The sequence below is a fragment of the Athene noctua genome, chromosome Z, assembly GCF_965140245.1.
Source record: "Athene noctua chromosome Z, bAthNoc1.hap1.1, whole genome shotgun sequence".
NCBI classification, from domain to species: domain Eukaryota; kingdom Metazoa; phylum Chordata; class Aves; order Strigiformes; family Strigidae; genus Athene; species Athene noctua.
Genome location: NC_134077.1, coordinates 43,480,212 through 43,498,618, shown reverse-complemented (window position 1 = coordinate 43,498,618; position 18,407 = coordinate 43,480,212). Strand labels below are relative to the sequence as shown.

The 18,407-nt window shown below is 36.9% G+C and overlaps 1 protein-coding gene across 2 annotated transcripts in view; it reads right to left on the bottom strand.

The window, feature by feature from the left end:
• Positions 1 to 18,407, bottom strand: part of HOOK3 (hook microtubule tethering protein 3) — a 94,209-nt gene that overhangs the window by 14,208 nt on the left and 61,594 nt on the right. For both annotated transcript variants that reach the window (XM_074931840.1, XM_074931841.1), the window contains exons 12-19: positions 16,145 to 16,255; positions 13,162 to 13,249; positions 12,535 to 12,604; positions 11,261 to 11,401; positions 9,544 to 9,631; positions 3,980 to 4,014; positions 3,099 to 3,181; positions 1,055 to 1,155 (exon numbers count right to left, since the gene is read on the bottom strand). In XM_074931840.1, the coding sequence (XP_074787941.1) occupies positions 1,055 to 1,155; positions 3,099 to 3,181; positions 3,980 to 4,014; positions 9,544 to 9,631; positions 11,261 to 11,401; positions 12,535 to 12,604; positions 13,162 to 13,249; positions 16,145 to 16,255 (717 nt within the window). The remainder of the gene's footprint in view (positions 1 to 1,054; positions 1,156 to 3,098; positions 3,182 to 3,979; positions 4,015 to 9,543; positions 9,632 to 11,260; positions 11,402 to 12,534; positions 12,605 to 13,161; positions 13,250 to 16,144; positions 16,256 to 18,407) is intronic.

Genomic DNA, 18,407 nt, shown 5'->3' with positions numbered 1-18,407 from the left:
ACAGTTTCTAAACCAGTTAGCTAAACCAGAACATTAATAGAAATCAGGGGCAAAAGATGAACAAAGAAAGCAAAACCAAATTTAAATTGGTAAAGGTGGCTCTGGCACATTTGTAACTAATTACCTCTGCCTGTGAATTCTGAGTCCCTCAAAAAGAGTAAGCAATTTATGTGAGCAATTAGGACCTGATGAAATCTGAAAAAGCTGTATTTATAAAAAAGCATATCAAATAATCTGTTCCATGTAAGACAGGACATTACTGACTGAGTACCAGAAGAAGCCTATACCACTCAGAAACATACACAAACAGATCCAGCCGCCTGGGAAGGAAAGAACTCCAAACTTCCTTTTTCCTCTCTGGCAAAATGATAAAGGCAGAGTTTGTTGGTCCAACTGTGCCTGCACTTGGTGTTACTAAGCAATATTTGTGTGTTCAAAGAGGTAAAACTCTTCACGATAACTATGCCAGAAGTCCCCAAAAGTCCCAGCACAGATGTCAATTAAAGAGTACTTTTGCTTGCAGACCTTCCTTCCCTTGAGTTGATTTAGATGGGTGATACTCCAATTCTGAAATACACAGCTACTTCAATTTATTTCATACCACTGGTCCTAGAGCGGACACTGCTTCAGCTGATCTATACATTTGTCACCCAGAGACACAAGTCTGGAAGAACTTCTGTGAAGAAATAGGTTATCACAGCATTACAAAGGGTTTAACACCCTCTCCTTGTCATCAGCTGATGTGAAAGTGTGCTTAACTAAGTTTGTCTGGGTGACTCAAATATCTGTAGCAGTGAGTATAGGTTACAGAGGCATCAGAAGGGCTAATGGATAGGTAGCAAAAGGGGACAGCCATGGACACAAAACCAGGGCAAAATCTGCAGAATTAATTAGTTACCGTAATGCTACAAAGACAAAAAGATCTGGCTGGGCCTTCCTTCTCTTTTACTTGCTAGTATGTATAGCTACCTCCTTTATTCTTATCACTGCAGAGTGTGGTGCGGTGTGGTACATGTGGTGCTGTCTGTCATTCAAGTGGAACATACATACTTACACTTTTGGCCTTTTCCAAATACTTTTTGTATCGTTCTTCCATTTGCTTCATCTCCTCCTCCTTTTTCCGTAAAGCTTCTTGTAATTCTTCAATTTTGAGTGCTTTATGTCAGGAGACGCATGCATCGGAAAATAACATAATTATATTATGTTTATTTTCATGTTTTTCAACAGATATTTAAGGCACAGCTAGAATTTGTTTCGGTTAAGATAAGCTCACGTAAGGAACATGATGTAGCAGGTACCATAGCTTTAATTACTAAACATCTCAAAAACACAATAAAAATATGTACTCTTATACAGTCTCGTGACATGGTTGGTTGTACACAGATTTTGCCTTTTTTTAAATTAAGAAAAAATAAAGAGAAATGGAATCATAAATCAATGCCATTATTGAACACACATTTTGAGTTTAGTAATGAATTACAGATTCCATAATATCTTGCTATTGTAACTCAGATAAATATGAGTTTTCCTATTTTATGTAAGAGGAATAATTCTTCATAGGCACAACTCTTGCTTAAATCTCGTAAACTGCAACACTGAACACCATTTATTAGAGTCAAGGCATCAATATACTCAATTTTCCCCCACATTTTTTAAGCATCACCACAAACCAGTGGGACAATTTCATTACACAGCCTTTTCCTGTGTTGATACAAGAATATGTCAAGACACTACTGCTTGTACATCTTTGATACATCATCTCAGTTCTCAGAAAACAAAAAAACAAAAACAAAACCCCAAACAATTGCATCGTCCTGGATCAAACACCATATAACACAGCGTCTGGTTCTTGAGCAACATTAGATACTTGGCAACCCTCAGTCCATCTGTTTTGGGGCCTCATTTTGAAACCTTCTTTTGTATTTTTCCTACAGTTTCTCTCCCAGCACTCAGAAAATACTAAACTGGTAACAGGATCAACTAAGGTTTTCACTGATCAGTAACAGGACCAAGAGCAGATGGTTTCCAAGACTGCCATAATTCATTTTTCAAAATGTGCCACGATTCTTGTATAATGCCCAAGCATTTTGCTATATCCAGCATAGTTAAAAGAATCTGAAAAAATAATTTATGTACCTTTTCTGAGTGTGGAAAGAAAGAAGGTACAACTATTTTTATTTTACCAAGGCAAAAGATCAGACCTAGGTTTTTAAAACACAACTTGTAATTTTAGTAAACTACAGAAGCCTCAATATGCCCTAATGTTTAGAAGCTAGTGAGTTAGAAGACCACTATTACATTCTCACTGAAGCTTATCAAGTATGACAGAATTATGTGTTTATTAGCTACTCATTATGTCCATCAACCTCATTTTCAAGTGTTCTAGCATTTTCTAAGAAGTGGAATTTATAACATATTCTGCTAGCTCAACACAAATGAAAATTCTTTTTGGATACTGAATGTATGTAATGAATACTGAACTGATATTTTCATCTTCTCCATCTCTATGAATAAAATTGCTTTGGCACAAACCAGAAAAGCTACCATTGGTTGCAATCTATTGCCTTGTTCTCTAACAATAGGCTTGGGAAAAGACAATCTACCTCCTTCAATACTTTAATGTGCTAAAAAGCAGCTGGATGCTGGGTTCTGGATAACACCTGAGCAATATGACATATCCTATATTCTCTTTGACCAATGTCTGAAAATTTTCTCAAATTATAACACAGTTCTGAAAGCACAGTGAAGGAATACATATTGGGAGTTAAGACGGTGGATGGCAGCAAGGATCTCCTAAATTAGGGTTTTAGGAGACAGAACAGTTCTGAACAACTGAGGTTAAATGACAGGTACGACTTGGTATTTCTATGATCATTGTAAATTCTTACTATGGTGGTCTTTAAAATGTGATCCTCTGCATTTCAAGTGTTAAAAGATTTTTTCTTGGTCATCATAGCTTCCACAGAGATAAACAACTTACGTACCACTGCCACTTAAAATGTACATTTTGTTTGTCTTGCACCTGCTATAGATATTATAATTAAAGCCCTTGCACATGAAATACTTTACAAAAGAAATGGACTGCACAGGTAACTCACAACTGTTATTGCATCTTGGTTCCAAATCTTCAATAATAGCTCTTTTCTTCTGTAGCTCATTGTTAGCTTCATGGAGCTTCTCACTGTTACAAACCATAAAAGCATATAATGTTTTCCCAATATTTTTACTGTGCTTGAATGAACATAAAGTGATACAAAAAATCCTCAGACAGTGATATATCTCTAAAAGCATGAATGATTTTTGCTGTGGGGCACAAGCACAAATGACAGTGTCACTGTGGAAATATTTGTTAAATAAGCTGAAAAACATTACGGTGTATGGAGAACAGTCATCTTCATTTTCAGTAATTGTAAACTCAATTTAGAATTTACAGTTAATTGTATAATGCATGCTCAAAATGAATACTCATAATTGATATTACACTAAGAAAGAATGACTAAACCCACAGACAACAGAAACGACTTTGTTTTTGCAAGCCAGTCAAAAAAGCAAACAGCTCTTTGCATTTTAGGGAAATAAAAGAGGTGCAGAAATAGCAGAACAAAATGGTAACACTTCCTAAAACGTTACCTTTTTGCCACAATGTATACTAACAAGTAATCAAATTAATTTTGTTTACATTAATATGCTTTCCTCAGAACAAAGTTACCTACTCCTCTTGGGTAAAGATTTGCACAACCCTTAAGCCAAGTTTTGTAACAACCACAAAATGATGGTTCCTTCATTGCTCTTACTGCTTTCACAAAGGTTTTCTATGAGATGAAAAGAGTATCTGAACAGCAGATTCCCAAACATTCTGTATTATCCGATTTTTCTTAGTTGTGTATTTTCCAGATGCATGATTAATGACTGCCTTCCTTACCATATGGGAAACACATCATTTCAAATCACAAACAAAATAGGCAAGCAAAATACTTACAGGTGTTCTTCAAGTTTCTTTTTCAGAAGAATTGACTAAAATAGAAAGTTAAATGTTTTATTTTAATATATTGTGAAGCTTTAACATAATTTCAAAATTATTTAAACCATATAATTGTGACATTCTAACCAAAATCAAACTTTTTACTTCACTCAGTTTTAGATCACAACTTAAAAGCCATACTCTGTGGTATTAATCCTTCTCTCCATAGCTGTGTGTCACCTTCCTGAAATTAGAGCGCTTTATAATTTTATAAATATTTTCCCAGGAACTAGATCAATAAAACAAGATCTAGTTGTTTTATTTTCTTCAGTACTTTCATAATTAAGACTTAAGAGTAACCTGAAATTGGAAAGTGCAGCAAAATTTGCTAGAAGAACTGTCCTACCAATACTCCAATGTAATCTGCATGAAAACATGTAGCAAATCAGTTGAAGTAAATTCCTGTCCCCATAGAAACTAGAGGAAATAGACTGTTTCTGACTGAAGTATATCAGAAATGTTACGCTTTTTCTGTTTCTCATCTTTATTGATTACAGACACATAAAATTATCATACAACTTACAGTGTTCCACTTTCTGGTTAAATAACATTTAGATAGGCTCTCTGAATAAAATCTTCCAGGTAAATTTTATTTTAATTTTAAACTCACTTCATACACAGTGAGTATCTTCAAAAAAACCCAAAAAAAACACCCCAGAATCAAAAAAACCCAAAAAAACCCACCCCAGTAAATGTCTATAAACTGAAAGTAGTGTTAAGTAAATAGAAAGCCATACTCACAATAGCCTTGAGCAGAAGCCCATGCCAAGAAACAGAGATGACATTAGTATAAAGCAAAAACAGCAGCCAACAGAAGAAACTTTAGAAAGTCATGAACAGAAAAAGTTAAAGCTATGCACTTTTTCACGCATGTGCATTTTTCTCCTCTGTTCTCATCGGCAGTTTCATCCTGCAACATTTTCTAAAGCATATCACTAAAACCAAAAATATAAAAATAGTAAAGAAGCACATTTGTAAATCACTGTGTTTAAACCAGAATTTCAAAGGTGAGCAACTGCTATTTTGGAAAGTGACTTTAAAACAAAAATCATACAAGTAACAAAACAGGAGAAAATACACAGTCTACTGGAATAGAAGAAAAATCAAGAGATGCATGTGTTTTTGTGGAGTGATTCTGAATTGTGTTATTGCCACACTGATTAAATACAAGACCAATGCAGAATATATAAATCCAAAACTGCCTTTTTGATTTGTATTTATCCACTACCATTCACACTGGAGATCTAGTATGTGACTGGTGGTCCAGAACACCATCAAAATGTAAGATAAAATAATCAAGAAAGTTACTTCATTGCTTTTGCTCCAGTGGTCTTCCAACAAAGGTTTAAGACACCTGGCCAACAGAGCCAGTTACTGTGTGCACTCAAAAAAGCTTTTAGCTTTGTTGTAGTGTTAATACTTCAAAATGTTGTCTTTGATCACATTCCTGTGTCATGCTTTTTAGTTATTTCAAAGTTGGATTTCCTTATTGCACTGTAAGAAAGAGGAGGATGATGTAAAAACAAGCCAGCATGACTTTATTGACTTCAGTGTCAGAAATTACCAGGAGCTAAGGATCTGAAGATTTTGACCATCTGGCTTTTTACTCTTCCAGTCCTCTAAACAACTGCAGCAACACCATCTTTTCTTTAAGAATAAATGTTTATATGCATCTTTCCTGGTGACAAAGCATTTGAACTGGCACCATCACTTACGTCTGATCATTTAGGGGACTACTGCTTGGTTTGGACAAGAAAGGGAAAAGTTGGCAGCAATGTTCATTTGCCTAAGGTAAGAAAATAAAAACTGAACTCATCTTTTCTTTTGTAATCCTTGTATTGCACTTGGGCTTAGCTTGGAACAGACACAACTACTTGTCAGCACTGATTCCATGGGTCTATTTTCCTACGTATTATTTGCATAGTACCAGCACTGTTCTGGGAGTAACCTCTCTCCCATCTAGACAGATTGAATGTTCTCACAAGGAAGAAACTAACAATGATAAACAGCACACACAATTAATAGAAGCGGGACTGAGTTTATGCAGAGTAGTTTACCCAAGACACAAGAATAGGAAAAAGAATAAGAGGTAAAATATGTGATTTTAGCCACCCTAAGATCCTGTATATACTTGTAGCAAGGCAAATAAATTACTCTAAAAATGGGCAAACATTACTTTTATTTTGAAGGCTCAGTTAGTCTCAAAGCCACATATCCAAATCCCCTGCTCCTAATAAGTAATTATTGTAATTGTTGTTCTCTCATATATGAAGACCACTCTCTTAAAAGATCCCAATTTTTAAAAATCCACTTTATCTAATTTTGAGCCAGTTTTACATTTAACTTCATTTAAATGTTTTATCTGTTCATAATAGAAGAACATTTCTATAACAAAACTGTAAATATTAGCAAATGCACATTTGTTGTTTTAGTTTTTCCTCCCACTGCTAACAAGATTCACTTACAAAACACCAGAAAAAAACACTTACTCTGGTGCTGTTTTAGAAAATAGGTATCCTCCCCAATATTTAATTGCTCATTTCTTTTACATCAAAAAACCCTACAGAAATAAAGTCTTTTTGCTGGAAAATTCTTTAATGATTAAACAAACAAAAGGAACAGGTCTGTCCCCTTTGTGAGAACAAAGTTTGGATTTGTTCTGCATGTTAAGGCCACAGGCAGACGGCTAGGGTCTAGCTTGAGGTTAAGCTAACAACAGGATGAGGGAAACCGGCACATGACTTGAAGATTGCTTGATGAGACTGGTAATACTGTGAGATGATGACAAAAGTTATAAACAGCACCATGACGGATGGTCAGATTTCACAGACACTACAAGTAATCATAGAATAGTTTGGGTTGGAAGGAACCTTTAAAGGTCATCTAGTCCAATCCCCCTGCAATGAGCAGAAGCATCTTCAACTAGATCAGGTTGCTCAGAGGCCCCATCCAACCTGACCCTGAATGTTTCCAGTCACGGGGCACCTACTACCTCTCTGGACAACCTGTTCCAGTGTTTCAACAAATCAGCAAAGTGGCTGAACTTCACAGGTAACCCAACAGCTAACAGTTTCAGGGACCTTTTTGGGACGAATCAAGTCAGGAGGATTTAGTAACTGTATCAGTAACAGCATATATGGCCAAGATTGCATATATAACAGTAGGAGAAACGACTAGGTCCAGTGGCATAGAACTAACTAAGGGCAGGCTGTTGATATACAAAGGGATTAAGGCAGAGAAAGGGAGAACAACGATGACAAGAAAGAGTGATAAGGCGGCATGCAAATGATGTAGCCAAAGCTGTTACAGGTACCTACTGAGCAGCCCTACACATGACCACTCCATTCTGGAGGACAATAAATCATATCTGCTATTCTGACCACACCAGGCATGTCTGAGTTGAATCACTAGTCAGGAAGACTGTAATAAGGATGCCTTTCCCCAGCTAGCAAGGGGAACAGCCAGGATGGACTAATCATGCATCCCAACAGAATGTGTCAGTGCCCATTACAGGCCTAATGGCACCGATATCTTTCTAACATCTGCCTCCACTGCACTTCAATACAAAATCAAAACCGCTTCCCCATGTGGACCTCAGCAAGCAGCATGTATCAGTGCAATGATGCTTGCCTGGGTTAGGATAGTGCTTTTATTACTTTTTGGGCAAGCCTAAAAAATACTTCAGCTCTGAAAACAAACAAAACTGAAGAAAAAAACCCAATCTAGCCCTATCATATATTTCTGGACTGAATACCAACAGGAACTTCAGTTTTCTGGGTCAAGTGTATTTACAGTGTAAATATACAAAAATACACACTGTAGTGCACTGTTGCAGACAAGTAGTGAAAAACAGAAGAAACATGATGAAAAGGATGCATCAATGAACTGTATGCCATGTCTCTCCTTATCCTTTTTCTTATGCTTCTGAAGAATCACTCTTTCTTAAGGATATCTTAACCGAGGTGGGCCCAGCACAACTTCAATCTACTTTTGCAGCTTGGTTTAACTCTGAGGTTTGCTCTCTGTGTGCAAGATTGGATGAGGTGTACATACTTTCAGCGGTTATTGCAGTCTCAATACTTCTAAAAGTCTATATTCTCTCTTTTGCTTCTTGAAGAGTAAATTAAATCCTACACACTGAACTCAGCAAAACAGGCCATGGGATTAGTGCTTATAAATCACCACTGGCATGAGCAGACCTACACAGAAGGCAGGAATGCAGCAACTGCATCATGAATTTGTCAGGTCTAATTTGACAAGGGCTGCCTTGTACAGCTGTACCGTGGTGTTGTGCTGTTAGAAGAGACATCTCAGGTGATGCCTACATAGGCTGCCACCTGACCTGTAAGTGAGCTGCAGACACATCCTAAATTACTGTCCAAATCAGAACCTCAAAAACAGATACAATTAAAACGGCAGTAAATAAAGCTGAATTCAATTAGATGGGGATCATTTATGATACTTAATGTCCAAGAATAATTTTTTTCATATTCTTGTTCACCCTGAAAAATCTGATTTTGGCCAATAACCAAGACAACAAAGAATATCTCAGAATCACATAATGGTATAGACCTATTTTAAAATGTATTCAAAAATGCATTCTAAGTTGTTTAGGAAAATAATCTTATTTGAACTCGACTAGGTGTTTTACTTTCACACAGTTTATTCTGAAAATCAAAAGAATAAGATAAATTAAACACACTTGTAAGTGAAAATAAGCAGCTACTAAAAACTTCCACTGTTTTATATAAATCTGTTAAAATAAAACCACAAAAATAGAAAGCAACAGATTACAACTTGTTGCCAATTAGCAACACAATACACTGAGATTGGGAGTATACACTGTGCAGGTACAGTCCAGCAAATCATTGCTTTCAAGAAAGTTCTAGAGCTTCTTCTCTCGCAAACACAATTTTTGAGTGGAAGACTGAAAGTTGTTTTTCACACTAACTCTGCCACAATGTGTATTCTTACATTAAAAATAAAGTTAAGTCCATATACATAAACAGAAAATGCTGCATTATGTGGGAGGGCCTAATTATTTGATCCCCTCCCCCCCCCCGTTCTGGCCTGCATGGCTTCTTGCATTAAAAGATACATTTACATCCACAATTAGAGTTTCCACTGTAAGGAAAGGCCTTAACTTTCATTAAAGAAACTAAGCCAAAAATAACTTCAGATACTTTATTAAAACATGGAGAATTAACATTTACTTAATTCTCTGCAAAACTCTATTCTAATTAAATAATTTTAATGCTAAGTTTACTATTGGAACAGACACAATTAATGAAATAAAACATATTTAATACCTTCTCTACATAAGATGGTTTTCTTTCCTAGACAAATGTCTTACTGTATCTTACAACCTATTTAGAGAAGCACAACTGAGTGATAAGACAATACAAGTAAATGTGAAAACTACCAGAAATCTCCACTTGCATATTTTATTTTTTTGTCAAAAATGTGAAAGTTTCGAAAATGGTAACTACTTGAATGTAAGTTTGATGTACATTTCTACTTACATCTTCAGCTTTTGAACCTTGATCCTGCAAAGATTTTTGTAGTTCTTCAACCTGGGACTGCACTTCTAGAAGTCTCTGATTTACCAATCTAGGAAAGAGATAGTATTTTGTTTTTCATAAAAAACTAAACAAATTCAAGAGGAAGCCTGAGATTCTTAGTGTCCAATGTTTTCAGGTCATCTGCACAAGAGATGCAATACTGTAGTTAGAGCATACAGCCATTTCAGAGATTATAGCCTGTAGTCATCCAGAACGTTCGGATACTCTTCCAGGACAACATAAATGCGTGTAATAAGAAATCGTTTCTATATACATGAAACAAGAGTTTCTAACAGTCAGTTTTACTATGTGAGAGCTACTGCTTTTACATAGTCACAGAATCCTATAAATCTATAGGTTGGAAAGGATCTCCAGAGGTTATATAAATCCAACTTCTTCCTTAAAGCAGGTGCACTTACAGCAGATTACTGGGAACCACATCCAGTCCAGCTTTGAACACCTTTAAGGATGGAGGTCTGACAATCTCTTTGGGCCTCTCTTACAGAGCTCAGACTCATATTCCATACTGCATCTGTTGCCTCTTGTCCTTCTACTGTCAATCCCTGAGAAGAGTCCAGCTCTGCCTTCTTGACACCTTTCCATCAAGTAGATGCAGATAACAGTATTATCTCCTCTATGCCACCATATCTTTCGCCTGAACAAACTCAGTTCTCAGTCTTATCCCACATATCACATGATTCAGCATCCCTCACCTTATCAGTATTCTGCTGCTCTCCCATACAATCATGTCTTTTTGGTACTGGGGAATCCAAAAGTATATGCTATCCAGATGGGATAAGTACTGACGAGAGGTGAAGGATCATTTTCCACTCACTTCACTGTTCACTAATTCAGTCTAACCATTACACTCGTATTCAGTCCAGAATAAAGTCAGGCTGGCCTTTTCCAATTACTTTCTTGTCCCTCATGCGGCTGGAAACAGATTCCAGATGCACTTGCTTTGTGAAATTCCCAGAAAATGAGCTGTGGTTGACTAATCTCTGTAGTTCTCCAGAAAACGTCTAACTTTTCCCAGGCTTCAGGAACGTCCCCCAATCAAAGGGGAAGATTAGAGAGCAAATTCAAGGCTTAAATAAAGAGCAGCCTCACAACAATATCAGCCAGCTATCTTACCATGCTCATACGCACACTGTCTGGTCCCATGGATGCCTGTATGTTCATTGGCTTAATCAAGCAGGGTCAGCTAGAGCAGGTTGTCCACAAATATGTCCTGTTGGGTTTTAAATATCTCCAAGGTCGAAGACAACCTCTCTGGGTAACCTACTGCAGTGTTCAGCAACCCTCCCAGTAAAAGGAAGCATGTTCTTACATTTAGATGTAATTTAATGTGTTTTAATTTCTGCCCACTGCCTCTTGCTTTGTTAATAGGCTTCACTGAGAAAAATCTAGGTCCCTTTCCTTTAGACCCCCCAACAAATATTTATAAACATTGATAAGATCCACCCTAAGCCTTCTCTTTTCCAGTCTCTATCCCTCAGACTCTCCTTATATGAAAGATGCTGCAGTCCTGTAGTCACATCCTTGTGGCCTTTCACTGGACTGACTCCAGTAAGTCCATGCTGTTCTTGTACTGGGGAGGCCAGTATTGCACACAGTACAGTCAAAAGTATATGGCATTGTTAGAAAACCAATCGAAACAGAGAACAAAGCTTCTTACCTGTTTTCTGTCTCCAATTCATTCTTCCGTAAGTTTGCATCATCAAGAAGGCTCTGCAACAAGGCAATCTTTTCATTGTCAGAACCTTCTTGGTTCAGCTTTAACATCTTGTTCTCATGCTGAAGGCGAATGAGTTTCTCCCTAAACACATAGAAAACAATTTTGTAGAAAAACGTATGCCAATCTCTATAAACAGTTTACGACTGGAGGTGTAAATATAATGTAAATATCATCTTTACATATTTAAGGAAGACAGCTGAGACAATCATGTCTTCAAACTCCCAAATACAAACCTGATTAAAGGAGTTGTAATTGTAGAAAGCACAACACAAGGAAGTTGCCCAAACGCCTCTATTAGATCTCAGAGTACAGCTGGACAGATTTATAGGCAGAATGTAGAGAACGTACAGCTTGATGCCAAGTGTTAAGGGAGGCTGTAATCACTGAGCTACTGCATGAACCTGGGCTAGTCACTTCTACCCTCTTGGTCTGTTTTCATAGAATCATTTAGGTTGGAAAAAACCCTTAAGATCATAAAGTCCAACTGTAAACCTAACACTACCACATGTACCACTAAACCATGTCCCTACACACCACATCTACATGTCTTTTATATACCTCCAGGGATGGTGATTCAACCACTTTCCTGGGCAGCCTGCTCCAATGCTTGATAATCCTTTTTGTGAATAAACTTGTCTTAATTTCCAATCTAAACCTCCCCTGAGGCCATTTCCTCTCATCTTATCACTCATTACTTGGGAAAAGAGACCGACATCCTTTCAGGTAGTTATAGGGAGTGATACGGTCTTTCCTCATCCTCCTTTTCTCCAGACTGAATAACCCCAGTTCCATCAGATGTTCCTCACAGGACTTGTTCTCTAGACCAGGGATTCTCAACCTTTCCTTCATCACAGACTCCCTTGAAATACCTTTTGTGGCTGCAGACCAGCAAGACTTAATTCAAGATTTAAAGCACTAGACTGCATCAAATATTTATTTTCATTTGCTCATGAAGGGTCCTCAAATTTGGAGAGAAGAGGAAATCAGTTAATCTGTTAATGCACACACTCATAATATCTTCATTGCAATGATTCCGTATGAATTTAAAATAATAGGATAAATGCTCTTCTTGCTCAAATGGCCTGTTTTACGGTATTTTAATGTATTAATTCTGAATTTGAATGCAAATTTTTATGTTAAAATTAGATGAAAACTAACTGATCATCTATGCATACATTGTAAAGATTAGTAAAACAAAGAACACATTAGCTTACTTTATTTCAGGAGTAACGATTTCTGCTGCTAAACTGTCTGAAGGCTCTTGTCTTCCCAGAGGCATCAATCCTGGGTTTGGAAAAGTAAAAAAAAAAAAATAGCAATCAGACTAATAACTTTCTTTAAAAGACCAGAAGTAAACACAGTTCTGGAAGATTACAGTTTTAGAGTAGTGCTAGACAGTAGAAAATGACACAAATTCAGGCTACAGCATGACAGACAGACAAGCACAATTTCATCTGGAGAATAATTATCCATTCTGATGAAGTAATTTTGTCGTGTATTTTCTGTTCATTAGTTGTGCAACACTACACATAGGAATAAATTGCAACACATGAAACATCACACACGATAAAAACTAAACATCTCTAAAGAAAATTATGTAACTACACAAAAATCAGAAATACATTATAAAAATATCACACTGGGGAGGAGTCTAAAATTTCTGATTGACTGAAATAACGTTTGATGCTTACAAAGTTATGAATAGCTGAAGCGGCTTTTCTCTGTTGACCTTAGAGGATCTTAAATTTATTCTGTGCTAAACAAAAGCACATCCAATCATCTCCAGAGAACTCCTGTAAACTTCAGAAAAGATGCATTTAATCTCCTTATTTGTTCTTTACCTGTAGTGGTGAGTTGACCCTCCTGAGCTTGTACACATCTAAGCTCTTCAATAGTTTCTTTCAAAGAATCCCTTTCTGTTCTTAATCTCTGAAAAATCAGAAAGAGAATGAGTATCAGTCTTGGTACTACAAATCTATCTTTAACAGTACACAAGCTGGCAAAAGGCAGAGCCTTCAACACTTTAAAAAGAATTTAATGCAACTTTAGAGATTATTTTCACATTAAGGCATCTCAGACTATTTGATAATAGAATAAACATAAATACTACATATTCCACATGAACAGTGGGTTTTTTGAGAAGGGTTACTGCTCTGTATTACACTTGTGGGAATAAAAATATCAGGGTATAAGCTTACAAAATCAAGATATTAGTGACACAAAGTTCTAGTACCAGGCAAAGAGCATCCACTGGGGCCACTCAGCCAATGCTCCTTTCTCCCTCATCAGGGCTGATTCCAAGGGAAAGGGAAGTGAATTAAGAGACCATAGACTTTTCTCTCACCAAGAAACCAAGATTTAGCCAGGAGTGAAATAAAAAGCAGGTGAGTAGATAGTCAGCGTAACAAACAAACAGCATTAACTTAGGGTTTTTTTGTCTTTCAACAGTGAAAGTGTGTGCAGCATTTCCATATCCCCTTCCTCTCATTTATCAGCTGGCTTTGCCATTCACCAGTATCTTAGCTGTTGTAGAAAACTCGTTGCTTGAGGCTCAGTCCAAAGAGAACTGAAGAACAGAACTGAACCATGTTGGGATCTAGACAGATGGGCTCTTCAGCAGTATCAGGCAAATAATGTGCCAATTTGGCATAAGTCCCCTTTTGACAAAAAATGAGAATCTGCAGATGGCATCAAGCTTTTGTCCAGAAGGTTGCCAAGATTCAAAAACGAAAGGAGCAAATGGCAACTATGCAAAGATCCAAGTTGCAGTTTGCTCCAAAATCAAGTATGTCCAGTATTACTAAGACGCCTCAGTTCTGTGTAGGTATGGAGTTGTGACAGCTGACAGCTCCTTACATTTCATCCTGTTAACAGTCTGATTCAGATATATTTTACTTTCAGCCCAAATGGATCCAGAACTTTGAATCACTTTGGCAAAGAACATTTTAGTGAGGTGTGACAGGCTTCTGCTGCATTTCTGAATCCTGCAAGGCAGACTCTGGTGCAACTGTCAGAACAACCTGAATATGTCCATTCTGTTAGCGCTGGAAGTCATTTCACAAGCGCCACAGGTGAAAACACTGGTTTTATCATAAATACTACAGAAGAAGAGCCACACAGAGGACTACTCAAATTCAGCTGCTGAAAGCAAGGATTCTGCAGTCTGCTATCATCAGTCAGAAAACACCAAGCTGATTAATCAAATGCAAGAATATTTTAATGAATTGAAAGGGTTCACTCTAGGGCTTCATTTGTACACTGCAGACAAAGTAAACTCATCAAGGTACTTATCACACAACATACCACAGAGGTAATATTCCAAGCCACATAGCTGAATATATCAAACACACTACCACAATGTGCCAGAACATAGAGACAAAGTCAACTTCAGTAACCATTTCCAAAATATAACTGATCAGATACCACTACATAGCTTGTGACCTGTGGTGGGCAACCATACTGATACACATGTGACAACAAGGAACAGGAAGACTAACAGAGGTAGTGAATCACTAATTCAAATGTTAAGAGACTTCAGCTGTAACCTACTTCTCACAGGTGCATATTCATTCAAAAGAATTTGTTGAAAAACAACATCTGCCCCTAAAAATTATACTTGCCAGGGGACAAAACAGAAACTATATGACAATGGCCTGCAATTCAGATCCTTTGTGCAAGATGAAACGGTCCACCAAGCAATGAGTAAGCCACAGACACAACCTTATCATTGTCAAACATAACAAAACTGGAAAACCAAACTTTAAATAAAGAGCAGGAAAGAAAGCCAAAGCACTGTACAAACACAGGTACTATGAGCATTCCAATCTGAACTGAAGGGTACATGGAAGTGATATCAAGGACAAGTGTCCACAATAGTTTGAAAATTTAATAAAATACAAAAATCAAAGACCTATGAACTGAAAATAACTGAAAACTTTCAGTTCAATTGCTACTCAAGTTCAAGGGCTGGAAAGCTTAGAAGGAATTGGACAGGAAATATTGAGGGAAAAGCCTACAGAGATTCTGACTGATGGATAGATGGATTTAAAATAAGCCTAAGAAATTGCTAACTCAAAGTGCTGGTCTTAGTTTGAGGTAGATTGAGGCACCTGCTTAACTTCCTAAGAAACAAGCCAAAATAAGCTGGTGATAAACAAGAGTACACAAGAGAAGTCTGAAGGATCATACTTGGCAAGAGAGGGCAGAGCAATTAATCGCAGAATCACTTGCAGCAAATGACAGAGAGGAAGGGAAAAGACTGGTATCCATCCTGTATGTTCCGTGTTGGCAGTGCAAGACAGATCAACAAGGAGCTGTCATAAAAGGCAAGATCGCCACAAAGGACACATATCTCTACACGACTCCTAAGCCTCTAGCTGCAGCAGTCATGACTCCACAAAGAGAAGTGTGCTGATGGTACCTCAAAGAATACTTTAGAAAAAACACAACAGGAGTTTAGTTCTAGGATGATACTGCAGAAACTCTACTTTAAATAGTTTTTCAGAATACATTACAATTACTCTGAGTCTTTATCAGTCTTCTTATGGTAAAGTCAAGAAACAACTTCAGATCCCAAACATGAAGGCTTTTCCTCTTAAAAATGGGTTACATATTTTTTTTGTACAGTCACTTTATTCCATGCTGTACAGTTCTTAGGTTTAAAAAGGAACTTTTACACAAACATTAGAAAATTTTATGTGAAAAAAACCTTCCTAATTTTAAAAGTTTGCTATAAATGGCTAACTACAATTACCATATCTCTGTGTTATAAATGACACAAAGTTGCTATTGCTACTACCAAAATAATACCACCTTGGCACTTACATCTTTTTCTTTTTGGAGGCTGTCTACTTTTTCTTTCAGTCGTTTGCATTCATAATCTAATTTATCAGCTTTCTTGGATTCTTCAGATAACCTGTTTTGTAGTTCAACTGCCTGTGAGAACAAGAATCAATAATTTGTCTGCAAATATCAGTATTAAAACAAAATACAAAAGACAAAGTAGCCAATTACCATGCATCATGACTCATGTTGTAAACAAGTGAAATAGTTATCTATAGGACATACTACTTCAACCACCAGTTTATGCAGTCAAGTAATGTTTCTTAACCTGAGACTTTCCTAATAATTTTTATTAGATTAATAAGAAGATTCAGCCAAAGGGTCATAAACAGTTCTCTTTACTTCAGAAGGAAACACTGCTAACAAAGTCGCATGTATACTTTCAACTACAGATCCGTAAAGAGTTTTTTAAATTAAATGAACAGAAATCTGAAAGTTGAGCAGAAATGATCAGTGGACAGGCGGCAAATCAGTGAAATCTTGCCTTTTCAAAACTCTCGGGCTTTACTAGCAAAGGCTTATTCCCAGAACATCAATAAAGCTCATAATGCAGAGAGCATGGAAGCAAGTAAGCTGAATGGAGATTGACCTGCAAACACAAAACTTGAATGAAGACCCAGCTAAAGAAATACAGCTTCTTCTGAAACAATTAATAAGAAAGCTTTTTTATGGCTTTTAGATTACAGATAAAGTGATTAACGTAAATTGTGAAACAAAGCAGTAGCCATACCTACATTAACACTGCCTAGTGGTTCTAATTACCTTTTCTTTTCAATGTGTCTAGCTATAGCAAAATAACTAACAGGCCTAAAAATCTGCATGGTCTTAAGTCTTAGAGAAGGACTTTGCTGTTGTTCTTAAATGAAAAGCTGCAAAAAAAGCAGAAGCCTGCCATTTCTGAGATTATCAGATTTTTAAAAATGTTAGATATGAAAATATTTCATTTCTCAGATGTGACATCCGTCACAGACTATCAGAATAACTGCAGGTATAAAAAACACAAGCAAGCCTTATCCTGTGATTGTGTCCCCACTTGCAAAATAAGTGTACTTTCGCTTCAAATGGAAACAAAGGCATTAATGTTTGTAATCACTCATGCTATGGTAATGGTATGTAGAAAAACACAGCAGGAAATAAACTGTCTTGAATCAGGATTTGGGAGTGTATAGAAAGATATACAGCTACATGACAATGCAGAAGGATTAAAAAAATGAACTGCCATCACATTTACTGAGCATTATCTGACATGTGGAATGAGTAAAGAAGGAATCTTGCAGCAAAGAAAAGCAAGACATACTATTAAAAATATATCATAATGCACATGCACAAAGGGGCTGAATTAAAATTACAAAAACTAATCCTGGAATTTTCATGTTTTAATTCTTCATGCTGCAATAAAAAGTTTCTTAGGAAATGCTTGTGCTTGCTTTCAGAAAAGTGAACAAAAACTCTTAAATAAATAAATGCTACTACATCTCTCAGCACAAGACACCACCACTAACCTCATCTCACAGAAACTGGTGGGTGGGGTAAAGATGCGATTTCCTTACAAATCACTACAGGACTTTCAACCAAGGACTTTCATCTGCACAGCACATAGCTAAGCCAAAGAAATAATTCCTCTGATGGCATCATCATGAGGGGAGTTGAATTCTTCATACACCAGACAAGACACAACACACCAGTGCTCAGCAGTGACATAACATCAGAATCCTTGTACCTGGCTCAATTCTTACAGCAAAATTTAGGATTCCCAGAAACTAATTTTGTGACAGCTCATGATTCACAGGCAGGTCTCAAAAGAAGCTCAGCCTTACAGACACTGAAAGCAAACACACAGTGTTCATTTTGAGGTACTGTGGTTAGGTGAAGAAAACTCACATCTGTCACAAGATACCTAAGGTTTATTCCAGTCTCAGCCAGCAGAACTTTGTACTTTTGTACAAATCAATAGCTCCTCAAACATTAAATCCTACCCATAAAACACAGGGAATGATGAAGAAAAGGAGGAGTACTTTTGCAGCACACATGATGAGACTTCTTCCAAAATCCTTGTAGTTGGTGAAATAAGAACGATCAGATGCAGCCATCGAGGTTACACAACTACATCACATGCTCATCTGTTCAATGGACTGACATATTTGTTGTCAGTAAACATGATAGAACTCATTTGTGAAAGGCCATTTCTTTCCACGTTTACTTTTTGCTTTGATTGTCTGTTATTTCAGTATTTATCTTGTCCAAG